Source organism: Anabrus simplex, chromosome 2, assembly GCF_040414725.1.
Source record: "Anabrus simplex isolate iqAnaSimp1 chromosome 2, ASM4041472v1, whole genome shotgun sequence".
NCBI classification, from domain to species: domain Eukaryota; kingdom Metazoa; phylum Arthropoda; class Insecta; order Orthoptera; family Tettigoniidae; genus Anabrus; species Anabrus simplex.
The window spans coordinates 701752578-701779962 of NC_090266.1; the positions used below are offsets into that span (position 1 = coordinate 701752578).

Here is a 27385-nt window from a genome sequence, read left to right on the forward strand (position 1 = left end):
AAAAGTGTAATTCTTTTTATGGAGAGATTTACATCTCAAAATTTTAAGGTTACACACGTGAAAATTTGTATTTGGAATCACCTTGAAAAAATAAAGAAACGTGCATTTTTGGAGTGGGGAGGGGGGAAATCAACATAACGGGCTGGGGTGAAAAAAGAGTTGAATACTTTTTATGAGGATACTTATATCTCAAAAACTGAAGATGTTGGAGGTATGAACATTTGTATTTTTTTATTTAGCTAATATATTTACAACCCGTGTTTCACCTACAGGTATGTCACGGGATATTTACAGTTATGATAACAACGTATGGATAAATTATTGAAGTGAATGGAAGTTTTTTTTGAGGAATTCTGTTACTTCGACAGTGTTCCAGTGGTATTTCACAATCGTTGGCAGGGGAGTTGATCGTAGCACAGGTGGTTGTTGTCTCAAGTACGTGGTGCATTCAGTCAACAGGTGTCGAGCAGTCTGTGGAGATTTTTCCGGGCAGCTGCAGAGTGGTGAATCCATTATGTTCATTTTGCGGAGATAGGATTTAAAGCGACCATGATTTGTAATCAACTGGGTGGTTATGAAGTTGGGCCAGATAGATGAGAACAGTCTGTGTGGTATATTAGGAATGAATAGTTTTGTATGGAAGGAATCTTCGGAGCTGGTATATATGGAGTTCCAAATTGTTGTATAGTATTCAGTTAATACTTGTTTGGCATAATTTAGAGGTAGTGATTTGTAGTCTATTGTAGATTTATAGCTGGCAGCAGTCCTGGCAAGATAGTCAGCTCTCTCGTTCCGTGTCCTTTAATCTAGTGAAGAGTAATCTTGTTCGTTTTGTTGAGGGTAATAAGTTTGTCTCTGATTTTAGTGGCGAGAGGATGGGTAGTTTTCTTATTAGCTACGGCAAAAATTGCAGCTTTTGGAATCTTCTTTCAAAGTAAAAAACACGTGTTCTTTTGTCTTTGGAAAATCCAATTAAGGGGGGTGAATGAATTGAAAAATTAGTTGAATTCTTTGTATGAGTAGCCTATACTTACATCTCAAAAACTAGAGATGTTAAAGACATGAAAATTGGTATTTGGAATCTCCTTTAAAAATAAAGAAACACGCACTTTTTGGGAGGGGGAATCAACTTAACGGGTAGGAAGGGGGGTGAAAAAGGAGTTGAATTACTTTTATGAGTATTACTTATATCTCAAAAACTGAAGATGTTACAGACATGAAAATTAGTATTTGGGATCTTATTTAAAAATAAAGAAAGATGCATTTGTTTTTTCGGAAAATCTTGTAAGGGGAGTGGGGTTGAAAATAAGTAAATAAGGTGTTGAAATATGTATATGAGGATACTTCATCTTAAAAACTGAAGCTTTTACAGACGTGAAAGTTGCTATTTTGAATTTCTTTTCAGAATAAAGAAACACGCATTTTTTGTTTTCGGTAAGTCCACTTAAGGCGGGAGAGGGGTGGAATGATGTGAAAAAGAAGAAGTTGAATTATTCTTATGAGTACACATTTATATAAAAAACTGAACGTATTACAGACATACAGACATGTAAACTGGTATTTGGAATCTCCTTTAAAAATAATGAAACATGTATTTTTTTGTTTTCAGAAAATGCTGTTACAGGGCTGAAAAGAACTGGAAAAGCAGATGAATTTCTAAAATGAGTACTGGTATATCTACATTATATGTCAAAAACTTAACATGTTAGAGACAAGAAACTTGGTATTTGGAAAGTCCTTTAAAAATACAGGAACCTGTACCTTTTTGTTTTTGGAGAAGACACTTAACAGGGGGTGAAAAGAAGTGAAAAACAGTTTAATTATTTTTATGAGGATACTTATATCTTAGAAACTGAAGATGTTACAGATGTGAAAATTGGTTTTTGGAATCTCCTTTAAAAATAAAGAAACACGTATTTTTGTTTTCGTAAAATACAGTTAGATGGGAGTGAAGGCGGGGGAAGGACTGATCAAGGGTTTGAATTCTTTTTATGGGGATACTTACATATATGTCAAAAACTGAAGATGTTACAGATGTGGGAATGGGTATTTGGAATCCCCTTTAAAAATAAAGAAACATGTATATATTTTTTTGACTTGAGTGAAGACTGTTTCTTACATGTACAGTTCTATGTCGCATGGTCGTCTTACCCCAAAAGGTAATACCACAAACATGCTTAACAAAGAATTTCTGGGGTAAATAACACTAAATTTTTGAATGAGTTTTTATACTTTAGGAATTTTCAGATAATATCTTAGCCCAATGCCGAGGAACGATTACTTTGATCAAATTACGAAATCCATGCGTGCGAAGCCGCGGTTAATTTCTTGATTTATGAACCTCATTTTTCCATATTGATATTTACCAATCGTCACAAAAGGAAAGAAAAATTCCACCTAATCAATACATTTATTTACATGTAAAATATTACATATCTAGGACCGGTTTCGACCCTTTATAGGTCATCCTCAGCTATATCAGAATCATATTTACACTTTTATCTTATGATTTAAAAATATTAAATGTAAAACCTAAAGGTCCTTTGCTTAATATAAGCGAAGAATTATATATAACATTTGATCAGTATGCAAATCCCAACTATAACATTAATGAGCTATCTGAAAAAACTAATATTTTGTTTAATAAAATTGTTCCTGTCTTAAAAAAGGACTACGTCAGACTAGTCAACAAACGACGTCATACACAAGCTACGATGCAGACAGCGAGCCTTCATGACTCCGCCCATACACACGGAGAAACTTCCCCTACTTATCCCTCCGCCCCTCTCACAACGGACAACACCAGAACCATCAGTACGAGATACAGTACGCGACAGACGGTCAAGAAACTCGCATCTCAAACACCCAGCAGTAAGTAGATTATTTCAGGCTTTACATATTCACACAAAATTACACTTCAATTGAAATCTAATTCACTTCACTCATTTCGACTTACAGATTTTACCAACCTCAAAAAAGGGAAAGGAACCACCAACTTTTACGGCATTTGATGGGAGAAAACTCCAGAACAGAAGTTAGGCCAGAATATGTTCAAGACAGTAAACAAGTGGTTGAGTCATACACATAGTGCATAAGTAACGCGTATCAAAGCTTGGGATTTGAAATTGTATCGATCCATTTTATAAGTATAGGAAAGTGCTGTCATTTACAAATGGAACTCAAAAGACCAATATATGGCATAGAATAATATCAAAATTCTTAAGTATAAGGCAAATGGTGCAAAATATAATGCAAGAATCAAGGTCAACAACTATATTTTTAGATATATTTCAGTCTCATAAATACATTGGCCATACTACATGACATTTTAGGTGTTAAAAACTTTTGAAGTAAACAATAAGCATTTCAGTTAATATACATTTGTGTTTCACACAAACATAAACATCGCATATTGGAACTTGTAATTTACGCAAGAAGGAATTGACACTTAATAATTGAACTTATAAGCCATCCATATATAGCATATTTAAATATCATCTTAAATATTTAGCGTTATGTAAAGGCAAATTGTTGCAATATTTCATTATAAAACAACGCAAGAACTAAGGCAAACAAATATTTTAGACTGTAATGTATAATAATTACACTTTAAAATATAATGTATAATAATTACACTTTAAAATATCTTAGTGTGTTTATGTGAAATTTTATACTAGTCAACACACATTTATAGTCTACCTAAAGCATTGTTATACTCCAATACTTTAATGTAAAAATGTAATAGGATATTTTATTGAAGTTAACACGCAAATTTTATTCATCACATTTTACTGATAGCTTATCGCTATAACTTCACGATCATAAACAAACTTATCTCAAATAAAATTACACATTTATAGAATGGGGCTTAATTCAGCAGAATAAGCAAAATACCTATGATAAATGCTTAATAAGCTTAAAGACGAATTCTTTCAGCCACAATTGTGTAGTAATTGCCACATAAGGAAATACCCCAGAAAGTAAATATCGCCGCCCGATGCTCTTCTTTTCTCTCTTTTGTAATGGCTGATCACTGCTGCCAACCTGCCTGGTTACATATTAAAATCATCAGACATAACCATAACAAACTAACCTCAATGTAAACACCGATAATGAATGTTTCCCTACCCTAGTAAATGATAAAAGATAAGATGAAATAAATCAAGATAATTATGAATATCTCCTCAATGAGGAATTAAGGAAATAAACACACTTTCTCACTCAAATTATCTGTCTTTATTTTGATATACAGTAGGCGTACTATAACCATATTCTTGAAAAGAGGGGTGTGTTAAACGATGCAATTTATTTAATAAGTCTTTGCAGTGTGATTTTCGAAAGTTCCAGACATCCAATGACTTCTCTTTCTTTTGCGCGAACATTTCCTTCTCTCTTCAATACCGGTAACCAGTAAGGAGAGAGATTATTGGGCATATTTTCAGCCTGCAGGCTGGTTATATCTTCAAGCTTATCAGGAAACATATAAGAATACTAATGTGCCAAGCTCCGTGAACGGAATTTAGGTCAGCTTTCAAGTTCACTGCGGATTTGAAAATAATAATGTTATAAGTTCTACTGCCAAAATTTCATCCCACAAGAGTTATTTCATGTACCGGTAGATCTAGACATGAGACTGGCGTATTTGAGTACTTTCATCATTTCACACAAACTATGTTATTAAATGCATTATCCAAACATGCCACAATTCTACTTACCTGGTATTAGCCAAATAGATTTACAATCCCACAGAAAAAGAAAATATGCTTTAAATATTATCGCAAATGTATCACTAGTGACTTTAACGGCGATGCGGTGGCAACACGCACTTCACGCTAGAGCAGTGATTGAACGTTGCCAACGTGCCAGATTAACGGTAAATGTATGACGTCGTATCGGCAAGTAGGGTCCCTAAACTGTATGGTTACCGACACTGAAAAAGACCCAACAGCAAGAAAAGTAACTATAAATCAATATCTTAATATTACAGGGGAGAAAGGGTAAGGTTGCACCCTTAGAGTACGTCCTTACACGGAGAGGACTATATGTATATAATAAGACAAGGTTTGTAATTTTATCACAATGCTTGTAATTTTGTAAATTTTTTAAGAAAAGTTTTTATTGATAGTATAAAATAGTATGTCATGAAGGTCCTTAAGAGGCATAAGATAAAAATGTTAATATGATTCTGATATAGCTGAGGATGACCTATAAAGGGTCGAAACCAGTCCTAGATATGTAATATTTTACATGTAAATAAATGTATTGATTAGGTGGAATGTTTCTTTCCTTTTGTGCCGCGGTTAATTGCCAGTAATTCATATATGAGTTATTCAGGGTAGAAGGTATGAAAACTTCTATGAATGACGTAACGTAGCCTTGGCGAGTTGGAGCTGGTTCCTACGTCACTCGCCACTTGCTTGCTGTATCCTGCTGCTCGGTTGTCGCGCGGCGCATATTTTAAAGTTTGAAATACTTCAACACCAATGCTGGACCAGCGTTTTTGATACTGCCCCCTTCTTTCCGGTCATAGCTCAGCCGGAGAACGAGAGTCCCGAGGGTGGACCGTTCGTAGTCTGGCTTTACTTATTTTCGAAGGCAGGGAAAGAGACAAGGACTAGCGACAATAACACAAAAACAACAGGTTCTGACATTTATTATAAATTAACACATTTAGCAATAACAAACTTAATTAACAATCTTGATGAGAAAATTATTTTTCTTCTCCGCCAGTTCCTTTTAACTGCACATAATCTCCACTATTCTCGGTCGACAATATTTCTGAAAATATACACACATTTATTAGCCTACTTCTGGCTCAACAAAATAATAACAAAAATAAAAATTTTGTGGGAGGACCTCCTTCTCAGTAATGATATTACTCTTTATAAGTTAAAAGAAAATGAAAATTATCTGATTCCTATTTATCTTGAATGTCGAATTACCAGATTTATTCATTTCAATATTTATCTCAAGTAAATCCTTCCTTCTTTAATATGCTGAATAAAGCGTTCCCTCAATTAAATTGAAAATTAATGAAACCAAAATCTTATCAAAATATTACTCAAAAATGTCTCCATTGGACTTAAATTTTGCACCATTGTGCCTGTACAATAATTATTCCTCTTAATCTTCCTCTAATATTTCGTCTGACAAACGTAAAGTCAATCTTTGGTATTTGACACTTCTAAGAAAAATTTTAATGTCGTAGGCTTTACAAAATTAAATGGGGAACTGAGTCCACGGAAATGATCTTTCCTTATTCACTACTGTGTGATACTCTGAACCTTTCTTTACTTAAGTACCAAATAAAATTCACTAAAGGTTTAAATTTCAAAAAGTTATGCCAACACAAACAATGACGCTGACAATCAGGACTCAACATAACGAACACGTGGTCGAGTCAAAATCATGGTCAAAGAAAATATCATAATGCACTGAAATAATATCAGTCACACACACAGCATTCACACTAAGGCACACGAGAATTATTTACACTATTTACAACGAATTCTAGCCTTTGAATATTAATCTTTGATTTTTAATCCTAAATATTTGAAATTTCTCAATGATGGTATCGGGCAAAGAAAAAATATTTTCTTCCCTCAGGAATGTGATGAAGTCTGGATAATCACTTAATTAAAGAAATTAACAATGTTGATCATGATAGTATCGGCGGTTGATGTCTGAAGAAATTGTCGACGCACATAGAACAGGTCAAATATAAGCATTCGCCTTCATGGTTCATGAGTCACAACATTATTATTACTCAACTCCACGTCTATCAATTAACACGTGCTCCACTTGAAGAAACTACGTTCAACAACACGTATTCTCCAAAATAAGACTCAATAAATGGATTCACAACTCAATAATACAAGTAAATAATCCATCCTCAAGTCAATAAAATATAATAAATGATCCGACGAGAATCTGCCATATTCCAGGCTCATATTCATCCTAATTGAGCACACATTAACATCATACACACAAGATCAAGCAATATTTAAACTCATGACCCTTATTCATTTATTTAACCCGAGATGAAAATTAATTATTATTATTATTAGATGACCGAGCTCAATAGCTGCAGTCGCTTAAGTGCGGCCAGTATCCAGTATTCGGGAGATAGTAGGTTCAAACCCCACTCTCGGCAGCCCTGAAAATGGTTTTCCGTAGTTTCCCATTTTCACACCAGGCAAATGCTGGGGCCGTACCTTAATTAAGGCCACGGCCGCTTCTTTCCAACTCCTAGCCTTTTCCCGTCCTATCGTCGCCATAAGACCTAACTGTGTTGGTGCGACGTAAAGCAACTAGCAAAAAATATTATTATTAGATGTGCGAGGTCTCAAATTCGCGGAAACTAGGATTCGACAATATGCCAGATGACACTAACACGCCTTAAATCACACTTGAAGAAACTCTTACATAGAAATCCAGCGTAACACAACATGCCGTAAATCTGTCCCACACGACTTCCGAAAAAATATTTTCAAAAATTAAATTGTTAATTATCGGTGAGGACAATGATTTTTAAACACACTAGACTATTAAATGGGACAACTAGAATAATCGTAGAAGACACACACACGTTCTAGCTAGACTAATAGAGATCAATAATCATTCACACACAAATGACAAAACTACCATCTCCCATATGAAAGAAGAGTGAAAATATTCAAATCTACTGCAAGACTGGAAGAAATATTACCACTAATGAATAAGAAAGCATTATTTCTACAAAGATGAACAGATAAACATTAGTAAACTGGATGGAACTGGATCTTCGCCGATGGTCTGGAACATGTGGTAAGTTATCTGCCCGTGGTCGCTATCTGACCATGCCGGAGATCACCTACATTTTAGCAGAGCATCGTAGCCTCGATGTTCCAAGTAAAGTTGCGGCAAGCTTCCTGTTCACAATGTAACAGCATCTTGAAACACTCGTTCCAACACGTGGCAATTTTCTTCCTTCTTCTCGTGGAGTAGAAGCTGAAACTGACAAACAATTTTAAGATGTGTTCCACACACACACGCGATGAAATTAATGATGGAAGAATACGTAACTTTTTTGTTAAGAAATCTGCCAGGCTTGCTGATCCAACTATTAGTGAAGATGAATGATTTTACTGCCAAATAATTATTTCAAGAAGTGACAATCTCAGAGCAGACAGCAAATAGCATGTCTAAGTCCGCAGCACGTCTAAGTCCACAGCATAAGAACACGTCGAAGTTCGCAGCACCGCACAGCAAGAAGAACACAGCCAAAAAGAGAGCGTTTCTTCTGGAAACTTGGGTTTTTATGCATATCCAGGGAAAGGGGTGTGGTACTATAATCGTCCGTAATTGGCCGACGTCTAGCGTTCAATTCTCGAAAGTACTTCTGCCTGAGATTTGACATGTGCTGTCCGCGTGTCGAGGCGACCTTGGCCCGCTCCTCAGTGTGTCACGTGGGCCAGCTGATAGCTCCGTAGGAAAAAATCAGTACATCTCTCCCCTACCAATAAAACCGGTTTTGAACTGGTGAAGCTGTCTCTGTAGTGCAGGGCTGGAAAATATTGCTCGCGCTAATGAAATAAAATCTTACACACGCAAATACAATAAATGCTTATTGTAGGCCAAAATTGAAGGGGACAATGCAATACTAATGAAAAGAAAATTACCTCAATCTGATACAGATAAAATGGATGCATTGTTAAAGTTGTTCCTGACTGTCATTATGTACTCAAAATTAAGAACATATTTACAGAAATTAAATATGATAGGTACATAATCTTAGTTTTTCCTCTCATTTTGGACAAGTGTTGCATTTGGGTGTACTGGGGAGACTCGTGGATGCTTGGTCTTCGTTTCCTCAGTTAATTTAACCACTAATGATGGTGTATGATTGTATTTTTACCGTTACCTGGTAAATTTCTCCTTCCCTCTGTTAATTCTGTTGTGGTCTCCTCTAACTGGATACATTCTTATTTGTAGAAGAACTTCCAACTTTATGAAGGTGTTGATCCTAGATGTGTTTTTCTTCTGACTCACCCTGGGCAGCTACCGTTGGTGTTTTCAGCAGATAGTGAGAATATTGCTAGACGGTAGGTAATGTGCAGATTTAAGCATAACTGGAAATTTTAGATTGTAACCTTCACTTTTCTGTACTCAAGAGGAATTTTTTATTTTATAGTTGTACAAGAAAATTTATCACGTTCAAAGTTGTTTCTCTGGGATTCTAGCCAAGATATTTCATCAAGACAGTAATTCATAAATTGCAATAGACCACACAAGCCAGTGTTTAAAATTATTTTACTTTTCAGATGTGATTAAAATTAAAATATGACTTCATAGATTTTGCAAGGCTAACTGGATAATTTAAGAAAATATTGTTCTCATGCTGAGTAGAAGAAAGTATTTTTTTAAAATTACAATTTCCCTTTTTCTGGAAGGCATTTCACATAATACAATTTTAAGTGTTTGACCAAGCGAGTTGGCTGTGCGGTTAAGGGTGTGCAGCTGTGAGCTTGCATTGGGAAGATAGTGGGTTTGAACCCCACTGTTTGCAGCCCTGAAGATGGTTTTCTGTGGTTTCCCGTTTTCACACCAGGAAAATGCTGGGGCTGTACCTTAATTAAGGCCACAGCCACTTCCTTCCTACTCCTAGTCCTTTCCTAACCCATCTTCGCCATAAGACCTATCTGTTTCGGTGCGACGAAAAGCAACTAGTTAAAAAAAAAAAAAAAAAAAAAATTGTTCTTGACAGTTTGTGTTACTGTATGACTACGATAATCCGACACAATATAATCCGGTAGATCCAATAGTCTGGCGCGCATGAGAAATTATTTTTCCTCTATTTCGAGGGACTCAGCACTTGGCATGGTTGTGAGTACTGTTGGAAGCCTTCGCGAGATATCGGAACTGTTCAGCATTTTGTCAATCACTATTTTCTGCCTGACTGTGTGAGTATGCTCTCGCCAAAATCAGTCGGTTGCCATCTTGGCTTCGTTCTGGTATCACTATGATTCTTCATTTGCGTAGACCTACAGGTGCAGTACTGTACTTACATTTGCATCAGTACGGTGCAATTTTCTTTTACAGTTATTTAATAAATTCATTGTAATATATAAAAGTTAAGCTATGTGTATGACATTAAATATGTTTTCTAAACTGAACATCTCAAGCCTTAAACACCTTTGTGAAATTTGCAGACAGGAGCCACGACGTTGCTCAAGTTATGAATCTCCACATTTTACAAAATAATTTTTGTCAAAAAAGAACTCAATCCAAAAAACAATTAAACATCCCTACAATTTTTCAGAGGGCTGAGGAGAAAATTCAACCTATCGCATCAGTGGTAGATACCAGTCCAACATGTCCCACACTCCCGACATCATCATGCACCTATGCTAGGCCTACTGATGTGATTATAGAAGTGTAGGACTTAGATATTCTGTAGTATGACTTCATACTTCGACCGTACATAACAAAACAAATATAGGGTGTCAGGAAAATAAACTTTGGAATAAATATAAATACAAAAATAAAATAAAATAAAATACAACCCCTGTGGGTGGGTGGTGCAAATGAAGAATACACCCACATTATCCCCTGCCTGTCATAAGAGGCGAATAAAAGGGGTGACCAAGGGATGATACTTTTGGAACCATGAGACAATCTGTGATTAGTACTATTACGCGATGAACACCATACGTCAACATTACTTCCGACTAGTACTACTACATGTGCCTGGTGGTGCTCCCTCGTAGAGGAATAATCACTACTACCTGAGGAACTAGAACCGCTACTGCTTCCAGCTGGGTCTGTGATTAGTATCATTGGGGAGGATTACTATGGGAGTAGTAGAACAACACCACGGGTCTATGTGTGACACACCATGTGCTTACATTGCCTATGATTAGTACCACTATGTGAGGAACACCGTGAGTAATGTAGCCTGTGATGAGTACCTCTATGTGAACAACAACATGAGTGGGTCTGTGCTGCCTGTGGGTGGTGCCATTATGTGTGACATATCCTGGGACTACATTACCTGCGATTAGTACCACCATGTGAGGAACACCATGATTCTTCGTTACCTATGATTAGTACTATTATGAGGGTCCGGTGACCTGGATTTTGGACCCCTTTGGACTACACGCATCATCCCAGAAAATAAGGCATTCTGAATTGGATCCTCTGATTGTTTTGGATTCATGGTCTTTTTTCATCATTCATTTTAGATTCTAGTCAGGGGATACATTTTGGAGAGAAATAGTGACAGTGAAAGTGACAGTAGAAGTAGCGACACCTCTCTGCATTATCTGAAAGAGAAGGCAGCACACCATTGCCAGGAACAACATGTATTACAGATCCGATTTTGAGCCCTGAGTGTGATTCCCGTCAATCCAGTGAAGAGAGACTGCAGTCACCTAGCAAATCTAGTAGTTCAAGCTATGCTTTCAGTCCATGGAAGAAAGTGAAACAAAGTGTAGATCTTGCATACAAGAGAAAAGCTGTGAATTTATGATTAAATAGGGGGGTAAGAAACAGTTTTCATTAACCACTGCTTGCAAAAGTTGTCATAACCTCTTCAGTCCCAGGAGACAAAAATTTGGATTTTGACAGTGATATTCACTAGAGTGGATAATAGGTAATCAGAGATGTTGAGAAACATTCCAGAAAAAATATTCTACTGATAGGGTGTCCAAAATTGATGGTGTACATATGTACACCTCAGGTTTTTATTACATAAAAATATTTAACAAAATTATACATATATCTTATTAATGTTGAAAAGTATGGTACATTTTCACCCAGATTAAATCACAAAATTACATAAATGCCTTAAACTAAAAATAGAAGGTATAAATCTGACATGAGAACTTTATGTAAGCAAGATGTTCCTCAATAACCATGACGTCAGTGTCCAAACCAACCTATAACTCTAAAAATACTTGAAAAATGCAAGCATACTGTACATATTACATTGTAATTACATGCTCAATCATTACTTAACATGGTATTTCATGAAACAGTTGTTCTTGAGGACACACAAGTACATATTGCATTTTACACACATGATTCTTGATTTGGACTTGCATCCTGGGAACCTACACTTGGATGGAAAGCTGTCATTTGAATACTTGGGAAAATGTCCGTACATATCAAATCTGACTTCCGGAATAGGCTGTGATATCACTTTACGGTATTTAGAGGCTGGTTCTTGTTCTTCCTGTTCCCTTTGTGCACAATCCTCAATGCCAACAGTGTGCAGTCCTCTCGGTGAGTGTCTGACTGACTGTGAAATTGTTTCAGATCTAATCAGGGCATTAGCTGCATGGAGACTGTATTGTAGGAGATTCATTTGTTTTCTCTTAGGGATATCTGATTTCCAGCAGGCCCTTCTGTACATTAACCAGCCGTTGACAAGGACAAGGTCTACAAAATGGTTGAAGACTCGTACTTTCCATCTTTTTGTTCGTACAGTACATCTATAGTATGCCAACAATCTGTCGCAGAGGTCAGTTCCCCCCATGTTTGGATTATAACTCCTTGTTACTGCTGGCTGTGGTACCTCAATTTTCTTTTTTTCCTGTTTGGACCAACGCATGCATGTGGCCTGTGGCTCACTTCCAACACAAGTTGACAAAAATGTAACACATTTGTTGTCTTTCCATTTCAGAACACAAACTTTTCCATCTTCCCTAACTTTCTCTTCCCACTCCCCTCTTGGCAACTGTTTGTCACCTTTCAGCTTACTAACCACAGGCCCAATTCTGTTTTTCAAGACAGTTCCTGTTTGATGAATGCCATTACTCATCAAGAACTCTGCACACTTCATACTGGTAAAGAAACGGTCAGTGTAAATGACATGATGTCCATCCTTTGGCACTGTCACACTTAACAGTTTCACAATGCTGCCACCCAAACCAAGCTCTTTCATGTCATTTTCACAAACAGTCCCTCTCCCCTGATATATACAAAAGTCTAATACTAATCCATCTCTAGCTACCAAGACAAAATTTTAAGTCCAAGTGGGTTAGGTTTTGAGGGGACGAACTGGCGAAAACGACACCTTCCTGAAAAGGGTATCATCTGTTCATCAATCGACAGATGTGCAGGCCTTGGCAACGTCAGACACTTATCCCTAACAATATTTATCATTGGCCTAATTTTCCACAGTTTATCAGACAGGTCATGCTCAGCTAGGTTGTCTGTGAAATGCAGGTAATTCCTGAGTTCAAAATACCTATCTCGAGGCATACATTCTGAAATTAAAGGCACTTTTAATTCCCTGCTCCAGTATAGTTTTCCCTGTGGTAGCTTCAGAGTACCCATCAAAATCTGAATCCCTGTAAACTGTAGTAATTCTACAGCTGTGGTCTGAACAGAGCGCAAGTCACATTTTTGCACTGAATACAGGTTTGTTTGCTCAGCCAACAATTCCGAAAAAGCAGTTGGCAGATATTCATGAAAGGCCTCTTGTACTCCTTTAGGTCCATTTTCATCGACCTCCAGTTCCTCTTCAAATTCAGGCCCCTTTCTCTGCATTCTGAAAAGCATTCCAAATTAGTGTGAATTAACATCCATTTATGAAACGTAAATTAGGCCTACACTCATTTTGTATTTACAAGTACATGCGCATGCTTTACATAATGGGAAGAGTTCCTTCAATATAAAAATATAGAATATTTTGAACATACCTTGTTGTTTTCCACTTCATCAAAAGGGTGTTTACCTGCAGTGGTGTAGTAGCAGCTGTTAAATGTACATTATCTTCATTTTCTGATTCAGAGTCTGTGGATGAGTTTTCTATAATTGCTGTCTCAAATAACTCATCATCTGTGTCCGACAGTTCGGTATCACTGTTATTCAGTAAATCTACTAATGCATCTGTAGTAAGGATGCCTGTAAATGTAAAACACTGGTTAATGATGCAGAAAACATAGGAAAAAATCACAACCTCAAAGAGGGAGAATATTGTTGTAGGGACCTGAGGTGCACAAATGTACACCTCATTTTTACCGGAAAAAAACATACCAAAATATTAACTTCAACACATTAAATACTATGTGTTTTCAATTATTAAATATAACTGAACATATTCCAATAGTTATTTCATTTATATGCCGTTAAATATAATTTTTACCGGTACTTACTTCTCTTGCTGTGCTCTCTAGCAGCTATCTTGGCCAAATGTAAAATTCCATGTGGTCTGGCTCACAGCTGAACCGGTATATAGTGCTCCTAGTGGTTTTATTTGGAACTAATAAGGTAAACATACGTGTGGCACACGACACAAACATAAAAATCTAACCTCAATGTGTCAAAATAAAATAAAAATTGAAGGTGTGCATATGTACACTTCTGGACTCAAGAGGTTAAGGTGACATCACTACTGTACAGGCGGAAGAACCAATTAGAATCTACACCAGCAAGCCCCATTGAACACAGGAAATTGATGCATATAAAATTATTTTCTCGCTTTACAGAAGCAAGAAGACTGAAGCGGAATATATGCGATGAAGACCTGCGACTGTGGGACTTGGAAATTTTAAGAGAGATTTCAACGGAGCAAACTAATTTCAGCGCATGTGCTAGGTGGTTTAGTCGTATTAAGAAAAAGCACAGAATAAAAAGTAGAAAAATTACGAAATTTGTATCCCGTACATATCTGCAAGAAGAAGACGAAAAAGATAAACTCGCAAAGAAATTAGTGGAAGCAGCTACAGAGCGATTTTTAGACAACACCTCTTCTTTGATATGCAGTACTGATCACAGTGGTTTCGTGCGTGGAATGAAAGCGAAAAGGACAGTTGCTCAATCAGTTAGTGCACTCACCCATTCGTACACAATTATGCCTACAATTAGTATGGCCGGTACTCTTTTCCCGAAATTATTCATTGTACTACAGGAGGCAACTCTAACTTTCAGTCCGAGAGTTTCCAAAGAAATGTTTCATGCCAGAAATATACTTGTAACAGCCACAAAATCAGAGAGAATGGGGAAAAAGGAATTAAAGTATTGGTTTAAAGAATCCTTCCCATTTGCAGAAGAGAAGTGTTTGCTACTGCTAGATTCCTGGACTACTTATAGTGATAAGAGCTGTCTTGAAGACATTGCTCCAGGCAACAGTATAGAAATTCTCCAGATTCCTCCCGGCACTACAGGGAAAGTACAGCACTTGGACAAGTTTTTCTTCCGGCAGTGGAAGACTTTGTATCGCCGCTTAACAGACATTGTGCCGACTAGTGAAGACTTTCAGTTTGATGTTTATCAGAGAAACAGCATACTGAAAATGCAGTCCTTCATTCATTTTCAATTTTCTTCCCCATGGTTCAAGGACATGATTAAATATTTGTGGTTCACAACCAGTTATACAATGGAGAGACCTCCTGAGTTCAAAGTGCCTGCGAAATATTGCCTTCAAACAAGTAAAGAAAACTGTGAAGAACAATTAGCCCTCAAAGTGCATATTCATTGTGTGTGGTGCCAATAATATTTGTGTTTTTATCATGTGATTAATGCACCTCATTTATGTTTCACATTCATTCCGTAACAACAAAGTGACCTTGGCGCGTGGCAGTCTGCCAGTTCATTCTCTCTCTCCAGCACAACTGCAACTCCACTCCGCTGTGTGTGCGAGGCAGCAAGAAGCAAGGGTTGTCCAGGAAACTGCGTTGTCACATGGATTTTGTATCAAGATTTCAAAACTTTCCATTTTGAAGTGGCAGCTAAATTTTTGTACATCACTATTTTATAGGTCTCCTTATGGTCTCTGCGAAATTTCGTTGTCAATTTCGATATGACAGTATGGACAGTAACCTAGTCAGGTCATGTGTGATGATTTGAGAATACAATTCCGGTGGTAGGCCTTACTTCACCCATACCTTAAAACATGGTTTTGAGGATAGGTGAACTGGTTACTGAGCAAGTAGAACTATAGAAAAATCTAAACTGAAATTTATACAAAATAATATTTAAAAAATACACCATCGACTGAATAAAAAGGACTAATTTAAAAATATGTACAGTCAGTAAATTGAGTTTGTTTTTAAGTAGCCTGGATGATTTCGCCCTTATATCTCTGTGCAGCACAATGTGTAAATGCGGTAGCGTAGCCAGGATCGGCCGATGGGTTTCTTTTGTAGTTATAAAATGATGGTAGAACACAATGGAGGTGCATGAATTACTTGTCATTATAAGAACACTGATACAATTGGATTACAGATCTCTTGGTTGTACAGTATGTCTCTGAATGTTTATCTGGTTTATTATTTAATATCAGTTTCTGTTTATTTTGTTTTTGTAAAATTTCCATGGGGGGGTTCTAACCCCCAGTTCCTCCCCTGGCTGTGCCCCTGTGTAAATGAGTGAATTTGTGTCTTTTAATAACAGCATACGAGAAGTTTTTAATACATTAAAGCTTGTATTTAAATACTTCTGTGCTGGGCTGAGTAGCTTTGACAGTTGAGACTCTGGTCTTCTGACTCCAACTTGGCAGGTTCAATCCTGGCTCAGTCCGGTGGTATTTGAAGGTACTCAAATGCGTCAGCCTCATGTCGGTAGATTTACTGGCACGTGAAAGAACACCTGCAGAGCAAAATCCCGGCACCTTATCGTCTCCGAAAACTGTAAAAGTAGTTAGGGATGTAAAGCAAATATCATCATCAAATAATTCTGCATACTTAAAACTGGTCTTTGTCATCACAGAATATCTAGGTAATTTTAATTAAGTTACAGTACTGTACTCCAGTGAAGTAACTACAGTGAAGTAACTACAATGTAGTTCCAGTTGCCCTCATGTACAACATCATGTTAGTGTTATTGGGGACGAGCATACTCATGACAGCACTTTATAAAGCATGAGGAAATGCCATCTCCCTGTACTTCTTCTTCAAATTGGCCATGCTTTTTCCATATACAGTTCCTTGCAATTCTGATGTATTCTATTTCTTCAGAAGACAAGATGTTTACAGTTCCAGCTGTTTTTCAGCCTATTAATAAATGGGGGTATCCTTACTCAACATATCATTGCAGCCTACCAGACTATTGAACATCACAATCTGACCAGTTACAATATATAGATGGCTGCATATAAATATTACATATCAATAATTCCTTATATATTAATACATTGTAGATATTATGAACATCTGAGACATGATAATGACAGATATGTAATATCAGGTAGGCACCAAGTCTTATTGAAATTGGAACACCAGAGAGAGAGAGAGAGAGAAAGAGAGATGTTTGTGTGAATATTTTCTCCTCCCATTTTTCTCCTCTTTTAGGTCTCATGAGTATACCTGTACTATATAACCACCTAAATTTTCCCTTCTAGTAGTAACTTTTCTTGAACAGGTGCATTTTACTAAGATGCATGGCAGTGGTAAAGAAGTAGGGGACTGAAAATAATAATAATAATAATAATAATAATAATAATAATAATAATAATAATAATAATAATAATAATAATAATAATATTTCATTGAAAACTATTCACATGTGTTCAGCAGTCAATTCTGAATATTTTTAGGTCTTGAAATATAGGATTTTAATGATTTTATGGGTAATATTGGTAATGTTTGTCCAACCCTTGTCCCGTTTCCCTACGGGGTCGGGTATGAGGTGAGATGAATTTGTCGTGGCGGTTTTTTTATGACCGGATGCCCTTCCTGACGTCAACCTCATCAGAGGAGTTAATGAGATGAAATGAATGACGTGATATATGATAGTAGGGAGAGGGTGAAACCCGGTGCCGGCACATAGCCTACTCCTGTCGAATAGCACCAAGGGGTCTGCTCAAGGCTTAACGTCCCCATCCGACGGACGAATCACCATCAACAGCGTCATATGCCATGGGTAATATTGGTAATAATTACTCCTAATGAAGTAGGAGGATGTATTTATTATAGCCATCTTTGTTTCCAGAGGTGTTACGGGATAGATTGGTCACTTTGACGTTAGAGCAAAGCATGGAACTTACAGTAGATGAGGAAAGCATGGAAATTTCAATGCAAATCATGGAAGTTACAAGTGTTGTTTACGTTATTGAATCTACAAAATCACTAAAAATGGTACATTTCGGGATCTAGAAATATTCAAAACGGAGTGCTGAAGGCATATGAGTAATTTTCAATGCAAGATTATTATTATTATTATTATTATTATTATTATTATTATTATTATTATTATTATTATTATTATTATTATTATTATTATTATTATTATTATTATTATTATTTCCAGTCCCCTACTTCTTCCAGATCTATGCTAGGTCTTCTAAATCCTTTAATTTTTAGTGGTAATTTTTTGGTGATATTTCTTTATCTCTTTCAGATGGATATCAACTCTGCAGGATGCAACAGTTTTGAAATGACTGCAAAATTGGCAAATATATTGAATATTTTCAAATGGTATATAATTCTCACTTTTGTACTCTCTTTGTCAGTGTAAATGCCTAATAATGACAGCTTTATTTATTTTGTTTTGTGGATGAGATTGACTTTTATATTTATAAAATAACTGTTATATCTGTTATAAAATGTTCAACAAAAGTAAATGAGGTATGGAGAGCAGAGGCATGTAAGTCCATAAAAGACAAAGATTGTAGGAAATGAGACTTCAAGTTTGTTTATACTGCACCATTTGCTTACTGATATTGATGCTCAGATTATTTTCTCTCACAACTAAATTCTAATGAGATAGTATGGATTTAATATATTTAAGTGGAAATAATTGCCAATTCATAAAGATGGAAAGAAGAAGAATTAATGGAATTTATTCTGTAACTCTGATGAAAGATCTCTGAACTTGTTCAGCTCAGCCCATATTTCCACTCTCACTATTGATTGGCTTCTTATGTCCATGTTGTTGCTTTCTAGAAGTCTTACAATCGCATAATGCATCTATATTTTTCTGCCCTTGTTCTGTAAGGTAGGGGATAAATTTAATTCTGAGTTAAATAAGTAGACTAAGATTTCTGGTTGTCAGAACTGTTTTACACCATACTTTGCTGTAGCTAATGGAGGAGTGGAGATTTTGATATCATATTGCAAAGGTAGGGCATAGTAGAGATGCTGAGAAAAAAAGTAATTCAGAACATTATTCTTATTGACAATACATTCATAAATAATAGTACAAGTGCTGTCAATATCTGCTTATAACAGTGCACTAAAATTACATTTTCAGATTGAACACACATTCAAAAAAAAAAAAAAAAAAAAAAAGGTTTTATGGAAATAATGGTGAAACCCTATTTTCCCCTACACCATTATTCATACAAGTCAGACACATATACAACATCTTTGCCCTCAACTCCCTGCCACACACACAATCCACCTTTCTGTGGATTTAGAGAACAAATAACCACAGGAACTTAACTTGGCATCATCACTTTCTTCAGTGGAAGAACTTTTGTTTATTTTCTGATGAAGAATGTGCTTTCTTTTCTTAGGTTTCCTCTTCCTATGCTTGAGGTCCTGTTTCCTGTTGCAAGAAAACTGCAAGCTTTTCTGACCAAGTTGTTTCTGTTATAGTAAATTAGTTAGAATGGTACTTTGCCATGACAGCAACCACTTGGATTGTCTTTTACTTACCCAACATGGAGATATGGCATAAATTCTTTAGACGGTCAAATGTCTTAATTTCTACAATGGCCTTACCTTTTGCTCAGTACTCTACCATCATTCAACATTGGGAGTGAATTTTACCACTTAAATAGCCATAAAATTAAAGAGACGAGATGGGGACATTCCCGCCTCGCTCCATGTGTAACGTACACTAACTGAATGACAATTTTTCTTATTACCTGAATCACCTCTGTAATCACAAACATAACTGCCTTAATAAATACTCTAATGGATGAATTTCAAGAAGTAATAGATTAGAAATTGTAGTTTGCTTTTTGAAATTTCCAGTATGACAGAAAATAAGGTCACAACGATGAGCAGTAGCAAGTGGCTACTGCACACCAAGAAACACTACAAGCTGACTGAAATCATTGGTGTTGAGCAACCTTGACTGCTCTTCAGATCTGGTAGTTTTCCAGAAGATAACAGCATCACACAGACAAATAACTGCATCATACAGACAAATAAACATTCACTGCATCGTGCCCTGTCTTGCCCCTTCTTCCCCTTCATTGATTCTGAAGAACTGTGCACTTATCTGAAAAGAATATAAAATTACTCAGGAAACTTGTTTCACTGTTTGCAAAAAATGTAATTTACAGGAGGCTGCTAAGCTGGGCATATTTACAGCTATTAGGAGATAGTTGCAGTTACTAATTTGTGAGAGATTTTGAATTGAATTATCCTTTTGTGATTCCTGTCCCACAAGGAGAACAGCATAAGAAAATATTGAAATCTGTGAGATATCATGATATTTACGCGAATAATACCCGCATATTTTTTTTTAAAATTGAGGCAGGAAATTGGGGTGCATTGGCATTTTTTTCAAAATCAGCATTCCTAAAGTTAGGGTGTGGGGATTGTTCGGTGGTGGGGATTATTCACGTAAATACGCTGTATTTACGCGAATAATACCCGCATTTGTTTTTTTAAAATGAGGCACGAAATTGGGGTGTGGGTCTTATTTGTGTCATTGTTGGCATTTTTTTTCAAAATCAGCCTTCCTAAAATTAGGATGCTGCGATTATTCGGTGGTGGGGATTATTCGCGTAAATATGGTACCTTTTATTTTTTAAGATGTTTGTCACAGCTTATGGTACCCAGACTTAAATATCTGTGTGCAAGCCGTAACCTGGAGGCTCTTTATGTTGTATTTTAAAGTTAATTTTACTAGGCAATTCACAGTCTTTTTCAAGTATTTTCTTTCTTGTCAGAAACACACTTGTTCCATTATTTTTTTATTAGGAATGTTGTTGAAGTGCATGCTGTTTATATAATCTGTTATGAGAGAAATGAGTTAAATTTAGTAGGAGTGTATCAACGTGGTGAACGAATATTGTTTTATAGGTTCCATGCTTCATTTATGACAAAAATACACACATTTCTTCCTTATATTCAAGATGATGATGGTGGTGAATAGATTATGAACATAACAGTGAATTTCTATAGGCATACATGCCATACATAGTATTATTTGTATTAAAATATATTTCTCTCAAAAGTACTGTAGGCCTAATTTTAAAATTAATGGTCTTGTAAAATGTACACATGAGATTCGGTATTATCTTGGACTCATGTACTGTATATTATTGTAGTCTTATTTTCTTGAAATTTTAACTTTTTCATTTTTAAGTGAAGTTTGTTGAAATGTTGTAAAGTAAGATAATTTTGGCTACATGTTGCATGACAACCAGATATCTAAAATTTTTAAAGGTTTCATATACTTCCAGAAAGATTTATTTTATATCTAATATAAAGTATATTACTTGCTCTTCAAGGTATTTTAGGTATAAGTACATCAATTTGTGATAGAGGAGGTCATCATCACGTTAAAATTTCATTTGTTCAACACACAGATATCTAGTTAATTTTATATTCTGCTTTCATTTAAGCAGTCACTAAGTGATTTTGTTCCTTTCTAAATAACTTTTAGTTTTGTGCTCCTATACCTCATCAGACAAGAGAGATGAACAGGTAGATTATCTGGGAAATATTTGTTAATGGTATTTTTTGAAAATATTTAAAATATGTATTTATTGGTAAATTTTCCTATTTTCTTGTATGAACCACGAAAAGCAACATATGAAAATTATTTTCTAATTTGTTATATATGTATATGTATGTAGATTGTAATCTTTGAAATTCTAGTCAGTTTAATTATATTTCCACTCAGGATGGGTTCTTTATGGAGGGGGGTGTAATACATAAAGTGTTTGTTTGTGATGACTGTTTTTATCCTCATTTATATAAGTTTTTAACCTTTAGAATGTACACTTCTGCAGTTATGACCTGGGAAAGGCAAAATTTTAGGTACTGCTAGTGTTTTGTCAACCTCATAACAATTCATATAGCTACACGACAAGCAAAAATATACTATGCATGTATATTTTCTAGAGGAATTTGACTATCAGTGCTATTTGCCATCTCATTTTTATGACAGTATACTGAAAATTAGCATGGAATTGAAGAAATGCTGTAGTTTACATATTGATTATTTAGTATATGAATTTGGGGGTAAATCTGTCAGCAGCATTATGATATTACTCAGGCCACTACCAATATCAGGTTATGCGTTTGAAGTTTGTGATTTTATTACCACTGCATTCACTTTTTGATATATTGTTATTATATATTTTTTAATCATAAAAATGCATTTTTAAAATTATGTAATTCCCATGTAGCTTATTCATGAAGAGGACTTTTTTCTAGATGAGACTCAAAGCTTCACCTAGACCTCATGGGATTCAAAGGCTTATCTAAATGATGCCATTTGTTATTTGGGAAGGGTAAAATTCTACCAAGTATTTAAAGTAACATCTCACTGGGCATCTTGTGAATGCTCCAGAGACATGCTTGTTCTTGTTCATTGATGCCCACCTATTCAGTGGAACACTCCACCCCCAATAGCACAAACTTTGTGCACTCGGCATGTATGCAATGCTGTGTTTTTTATTCACTAGCACATGATCCTTTACAGACATTACGTAGGCTGGAGGTAGCATTCCTGCTTAAGGGTAATACACTGTGTTAAAAAAAGAATGATACAGCATTTGTTTCCTTTTATAGATATTTTTTAAAAATTCTTTATTGCCTGACATCACAGTGATCTAGTAAAGATTTTGCCAAAAGTTCTAATGTATAGGTACCATATATGCTCCTCTGGTGGTGGCTGTGCTAACTAAGTACAGGGCGGTGCGTCAGGCGCAACTTGGAATGTATGAGTGAAGCTGAAATTTATTTTATATCTAATGTAAAATATATTACCCTGCTTTTCAAGGTAGCTTATTTTTCTGTTACTGAAGTATGAGCAATGCTAGTAATGCCATTCTTTATGGAGCCTGTCCTTGCCATGAATGGTGTGAAAATGTTGCTCATAGGGTCAGTTGGTGCATGCATTTCAGTGGGCTTGGCAGACTGATACGTAATCGCAAATTCTGGCTCATTGAGGAAAGCCACGGGTAACTACCTCGCTCCTCATTTCTCTAGTATGCCTCTTCAGTGATGCCTAGGCCATCTATAACAGCTAATGGTGGAACTGTTGAGGATCCAACCAGCTTTCGGGCTAAGGACTGAACATATATTCATGCATATTATTATCATTATTATTATTATTATTTTGTAACTTTTTATTTGTTTATCTAATTATGTTTTGAAATTAAAATTTAATTTTTCTGAGTTCTGGAGGAAGTTGACTTGCCGTACCATTTTTATCCCCCCCGACCCTTCATATGAAAAATTAAAAATGAAGCTGAAAACACAGTTTCTGAAATGAAAACTATTAGAAATGTGCATGGTCCTAAATAGCTTAAAGGTAATGCGAATTGTAGCTTTGCTGGATGCATTAATACTTATAAAATCATGTACATAATTTTTATTCATTCCCAAGGAGGAAAACAGAAGGGGACGATGATATTATTATTATTATTATTATTATTATTATTATTATTATTATTATTATCATCATCATCATCATCATTGTATGGCCTCAGCTACAGTGCGCAGACATTTTAATTTGATGCCATCTGGCTGGCTGCTCATCAGGGGAATAATGAAAACTGTGGGTTAAAGCTACATGGAGAAAAAAAAAGTAAATACATTGCCAGTATAGGGCCTAAATCTTCTTTTCTTCTTCTTCTTCTTCTTCTTCGTCTTCGAATCTGTCTTGAGGTAGGTATCAACTGGACATCCTCCATGCTTCTCTGTCCTGAGCATCTTGTTTTAGTTGTTCAGAGCTTATCCCTTCTTTGACATCTATTAACATAATCAATATAAGAAAATATTTCCACTTAATTGATACCTTTCTTTTATTTTGCCTTTGGCAATTTATAAAATCATTAAGAATAACAGGACATGATTTGATCGCTTTGCAATCATCAGCTGCATACACAAAAGCTTAGATAAAACAGCATAAAGCAATCACATAGTTAAATCTTTGTTGACTTTAAAAACTAATGTTAGTAAAGGATGTATGGCTTGGAGGGGGGGGGGGGGGGGGGGGACGGTTGTTACAAGGACGTTAAACTTAAAATAAGTTTAAAATACTATCTATGAGGTAAAATGTCTTTATATCATTTTAGGTCCCGAAGGCTTAATCAAATCTCTTGTTGTTTAAAAAACTAAAAAATTGGTGTTGTGATCATGAAGAAATGTTTTTAGCTGAAATATGCTTCTTCTTTACTTGACTTCTAGTTTTCTTCCTCATCACTTTGTACTGTACTAAAAAGGCTGATCCTCTTGTTTATCCTTTTCTAAGTGGAAAGGGTGTATCCGCTGTTGGTTGAATTAAGAATTGTATTCATAAACCTATCAGGTTGGATAGCTTGTTGTACGACATGTAGCCGGCAGAAAGAAATATGTGTCTATTTGTTAAAATCGCCTGGGGAAGTGTTGTCTAAGGAAATTGTTTAAAATAATGGAAAATGATTTAGAAATATTGATCTTACCCCTGTCCAATTCACTTCCTTTACTTCCCATAATTACAGGTGTGGATCTGATTCTACTGTCCTCGACCTTGTGTAATAGCGGTGTGATGTGGTCTGTATGCTAGCTTGATTCGGAAGGGGGAGGGGAAGCGAGGACGTGCTGTCATTTGTTGTTTCTCGCGAGAAGGTGGCTTTTCTATGTGACGTAGGACCATTATACGAACATTAAAACGAGCAGAAAGAGTACTGTATGAATCAGAATGTATTAGCCTATGTAATATTAAACAGTTAAAATACACTAAATATTGGCGTGTTCTTTAAATATATGTATATATTAGATGCCATCTGAACTACCACATAGCTGCAGTTTATTAACTACTAAACCATAACACACCACTTTAGTGCCATAAGATCTCTGATAATGTTCTATGGCTTTAAGTTCCACAACCTATCTGTACTTCAGCATTCCTTGCACCATTATCTAGATTTTTCTCCAAATATGTTAAAAGAGAACTCACTAATCTGTCCAAGTTTTCTCTTCTAATTTTAATGTTTCGAGCCTTGCTGCTAGCAGAAATGTGCAGTTGTCTTTCGTGGAACCACTCACTTTTATCACATGTTCCTTTCCTTCCCCTTCATCCATTTTAATCTTCTGAGGCAACAGTTCAACATAAGCACAAACAATAATCCTTTCTACTTCAAGCTGTTTCACTGTTCAGAGTTACAGTAACTGTTTGAATGGCTGTATCATTGTTAAAGTAGCTTCTCCCTCCAGAACTCTAATTCAGATATCATTCCATATTGTGCAGGAATCAAAATTAATCCATGAATGTAATTCAAGAATATTGATTTGACTTAAGTAGGTTTGGGAATTAATTGTTTTAATAATTAGGTGGACTTCAAAAATAAAAGCAAACTCTCAGATCTTATTATAACTAGACATTAATGAATTTGGCATGTTATTTTAGTTGAGTAGGTGTATCTCATGCAATCAAGATGTTTCAGCATAAAAACAAACAAAAACATTAAATTGATGCTGGGGAAGTTTGCAGTAAAGCTCCTCAGTTATCCCTCTTTATTTCACATGAATTACTTGTCCACTAACACAAAGATTTCTTCGTTTTTATCAATCTATTTTCACTAGAATTACAACCTTTTTTTGTCGGGATGCCGCAGTTATTGTGTTACTTGTAACTGATTAATGAATGCCGTCATCACTGTCCTGTAGGGAGTTAGGAAAGGAGATGTACTGCAGTGCCACCGCTATGATTTTCAGACTCATGCATGGTGTCCATAGGAAATTCATCTTCTCTGACATAATTTGTGGGATTGGATCCTACTGCCTGTCCATTGTGTTAAGTAGAGATTGTCACCCCCATTATTTCTATTGCATATTCTCTAGTACAGAGTCTCCGTGGCTCAGGCGGCAGCGCATCGGCCTCTCACCGCTGGATACCGTGGTTCAAATCCCGGTCACTCCATGTGAGATTTGTGCTGGACAAAGCGGAGGCGGGAGAGGTTTTTCTCCGGGTACTCCGGTTTTCCCTGTCATATTTCATTCCAGCAACACACTCCATTCTCATTTCATAGCATCTATCAGTCATTAATAAATCACTTTGGGAGTGGCAACCCCATCATATTAATAGCTTATATATGTTTCATTCATTACATCCCTGACCCGGTCATTGACTGGAAAACAGGTTGTATGTTTTCATTTTTCATTCTCTAGTACAGATTTCATTCTGCCAATGTAGGTGATATGTGCTGTCATGCTATATAAGGTATGATATAGTAGCCTATTCTTAACATCAAATTATAATGTCATATTTCAGACATGGGTTGAGGGGAGCAAAGGAGGAAAAAATACAGGGAAAGATGGAGTCATCTGCTAATGAATAGACAGGGAGAGGAAATCAAATGTCCATGTCAGTGACTATTGTAGGAAAAAAATGGAATTTAATACATTTTCTATTCACATGCACCACTGATTGGGGATTGTACATTTTGTTAAATCATCGAACCAAAGAAATTCTAATGTAAGAAAAAATAATGTATTTTTGTTGAGTATTGTAGCAATATAGAGGTAAGAGAACCACAGGGATGATGTTTTAGTCATAAAATAACACTTAAGAAGTGTCATTTCCTTTTCACAGCAGTGGCAAATTTGATCATTTCTGCTCCTCAGACCTCAGATATGGATTGTTTTATTTTTGTTATAATAAAGGACTGGAAATGTTCATTTAAATCTGTGATTATAATGTATTTATTGTAACTATTTTATAATGTATATTAGTTCAATAATAAAGTGTATATTGACAAATATAATGTTTTATTTTAACTCTACTTTTGTGTTATAATTTTTTAGGAAAACTAGTAGCTACATACCTCAAGAACAGGGATATAGAGCTTAATTTGTAACTTTATATTATGACCCTAAGAAAAAATTTCCAATTTCTTCCTAAAATCATGATGATTTTCTCTGGACCTGCTAAAATGTAATCGTATATTTCCAACAAGTCAAGCAGGGCTTGTTTGTCCTTTTCTGAATTTTAATACAATGTAAACAGTGGCAGCGATAAGGACCCTGTGGGGTGGGGGTGAGGGGCCCATGACTGTTTCTTAATTCAGTAGTTGAAGAGTCATTTTAAATATTACATTTTACATACTGATAAAGTTACAGCACATAACACCGTATTATTTGTATTACAGAGGGTTATTCCAAACTTACGCCATCGTAGTGCAGTTTTTCTTTCGCCAGTAGGAGTATGGTGGTTATTTCGGAAAGAATGTGTGTTTCCCAACCTGTTCTAATAATAACCATCCCTTGCTGCCACTCACAACAATCAA

General features: G+C 35.8%; 1 protein-coding gene and 1 pseudogene across 1 annotated transcript in view; one reads left to right on the forward strand and one right to left on the reverse strand.

Annotated features, from left to right (window-relative positions):
* LOC136863662 (FYVE, RhoGEF and PH domain-containing protein 6) overlaps positions 1 to 26770 on the forward strand; it is a 204628-nt gene extending 177858 nt beyond the window's left edge. The window contains exons 9-10 of the mRNA XM_067140027.2: positions 8974 to 9083; positions 18325 to 26770. Coding sequence (XP_066996128.2) covers positions 8974 to 9083; positions 18325 to 18364 — 150 coding nt within the window. The 3' untranslated portion in view covers positions 18365 to 26770. The remainder of the gene's footprint in view (positions 1 to 8973; positions 9084 to 18324) is intronic.
* On the reverse strand, positions 12741 to 14827 carry LOC137498606 (piggyBac transposable element-derived protein 3-like; annotated as a pseudogene).
* Positions 26771 to 27385: the final 615 nt, after the last annotated feature.